The sequence below is a fragment of the Cyprinodon variegatus genome, unplaced genomic scaffold (genome assembly GCF_000732505.1).
Source record: "Cyprinodon variegatus isolate N-32 unplaced genomic scaffold, C_variegatus-1.0 Scaffold960, whole genome shotgun sequence".
NCBI lineage: Eukaryota > Metazoa > Chordata > Actinopteri > Cyprinodontiformes > Cyprinodontidae > Cyprinodon > Cyprinodon variegatus.
The window spans coordinates 28097-29568 of NW_015151413.1; the positions used below are offsets into that span (position 1 = coordinate 28097).

The following is a 1472-nucleotide window of genomic DNA, read 5'->3' on the forward strand; positions in this document are numbered from 1 at the left end:
AGTCCTTTGTTTTATCTCATAGTTTCAAACCTCAAACTCAAACCATAGAAACAGGAACGTCCCTCTAAGCAGCTTACCTTTAACCCTTTAGTCCCAGTCAGTGCTGGATTTAAACCAGCAGGACCAGCAGACGCAGCATCAGACGAACAGACTGACAGCTGCTCTGCATGTCCACGCTCTTTGAGCCACTAGGTGCAGCAAACGTCCCATAAACCTTTCTATACGCCGCCTGTTTACGCTGCCGGAACAAAGTTTAGATGGGAAGAAAATAGGCACCTGTGGTGGGGGGGTGCGCTGCAGACCCACAAATCAGAAAGCATCAGAAGCTGGCAGCGAGAATCGGTCAGGCTGGGCGTACGTGGGGCCCCATCTGGCCCCCGTTTATCCCAAAAACTGAGGCTGTAGAGGTTCACATGTAGGAAACCTCCTCCCATCAGCAGCTTCCCTGATCCAGAAGGCGCTGAAGCTGATTTCCTGAAAGGTTTGAGCAGAACTGACCGCCCGCCTCTCTTGGTGTCCTCCACAGGTGATGGCCGCTGTCCATGGCGTTTACCAGGCGCTGCTGAGCCTCAAGAACATCCCCACGCTGGAGGCGGCGTACAAACTGGTGCTGGGGGAGATGGCCTGCGCTCTGCGCAGCCTGATGGAGAGCCTGGTTCCGTCGGACCGGGACGCCGGCCCCTGCAGCCCGTGCTCCACCATCCAGCACCCCGCCTTCGCCTCCCTCAGCCTGCCTGTGGAGAAGGCTCAGTTCACCGTCATCTTCAACCTCAGCACCCTCACCACCATCGGGAACACCAAGAACTCGCTGATAGGGGTGAGCTGGTCTGACGACGCAGACTTCTTCCTCTGCTGGAGCTGCAGATGTGGATGCTGAAGGTCTGTTCCGTTTCCTCTAGATGTGGGCGTTGTCTCCAACAGTCTTCACTCTGCTGAGCCAGAACCTGCTTCTGGTCCACTCTGAGCTGGCTGTGTTCTACCCCGCCATCCAGTACGCGGTGCTCTACTCGCTGTATTCACACTGCACCAGGTAAGGGAACACGCTTTCTACTAGGGCTGTAACAACGAATCGATAAAATCGATAAAAATCGACTTTTAAAAAAGTTGGCAACGAATTTCGTCATCGATTAGTTGTGTCGCGCGATTAATGCGTCATCCGCCGCCGTCGTCATCACTGCCACTCGATTGAAACGCGGGAAGAAAAAAAATACGGCAGAGCGAGTCAGCGCCGCTGGTGAGAAAAGGCTGTTTTGAAAAGGCAGTAAAGTCAACTGTTCTAATGACCGATACCGCAAACGCAAGCTGCGTCTCAATTCACAGACAGCCTGCGCTTTGTAAAGCGAAAAAAGTCGTAACATGCAACTTTTGTAAAAACAAATGAACATGGCACGGAAGCACCACTGTTATGATGCAGCACCTGAAAAGGAAACACGCTGGAGCCTTCAATGGCAGTGAGGGAGCTGATCAGCAGG

At 53.3% G+C, this 1472-nt stretch overlaps 1 protein-coding gene across 1 annotated transcript in view; it reads left to right on the forward strand.

Moving 5' to 3' along the window:
• smg1 (SMG1 phosphatidylinositol 3-kinase-related kinase) overlaps positions 1-1472 on the forward strand; it is a 74471-nt gene that overhangs the window by 18404 nt on the left and 54595 nt on the right. Inside the window, exons 12-13 of the mRNA XM_015398768.1 lie at positions 527-817; positions 900-1030. Coding sequence (XP_015254254.1) covers positions 527-817; positions 900-1030 — 422 coding nt within the window. The remainder of the gene's footprint in view (positions 1-526; positions 818-899; positions 1031-1472) is intronic.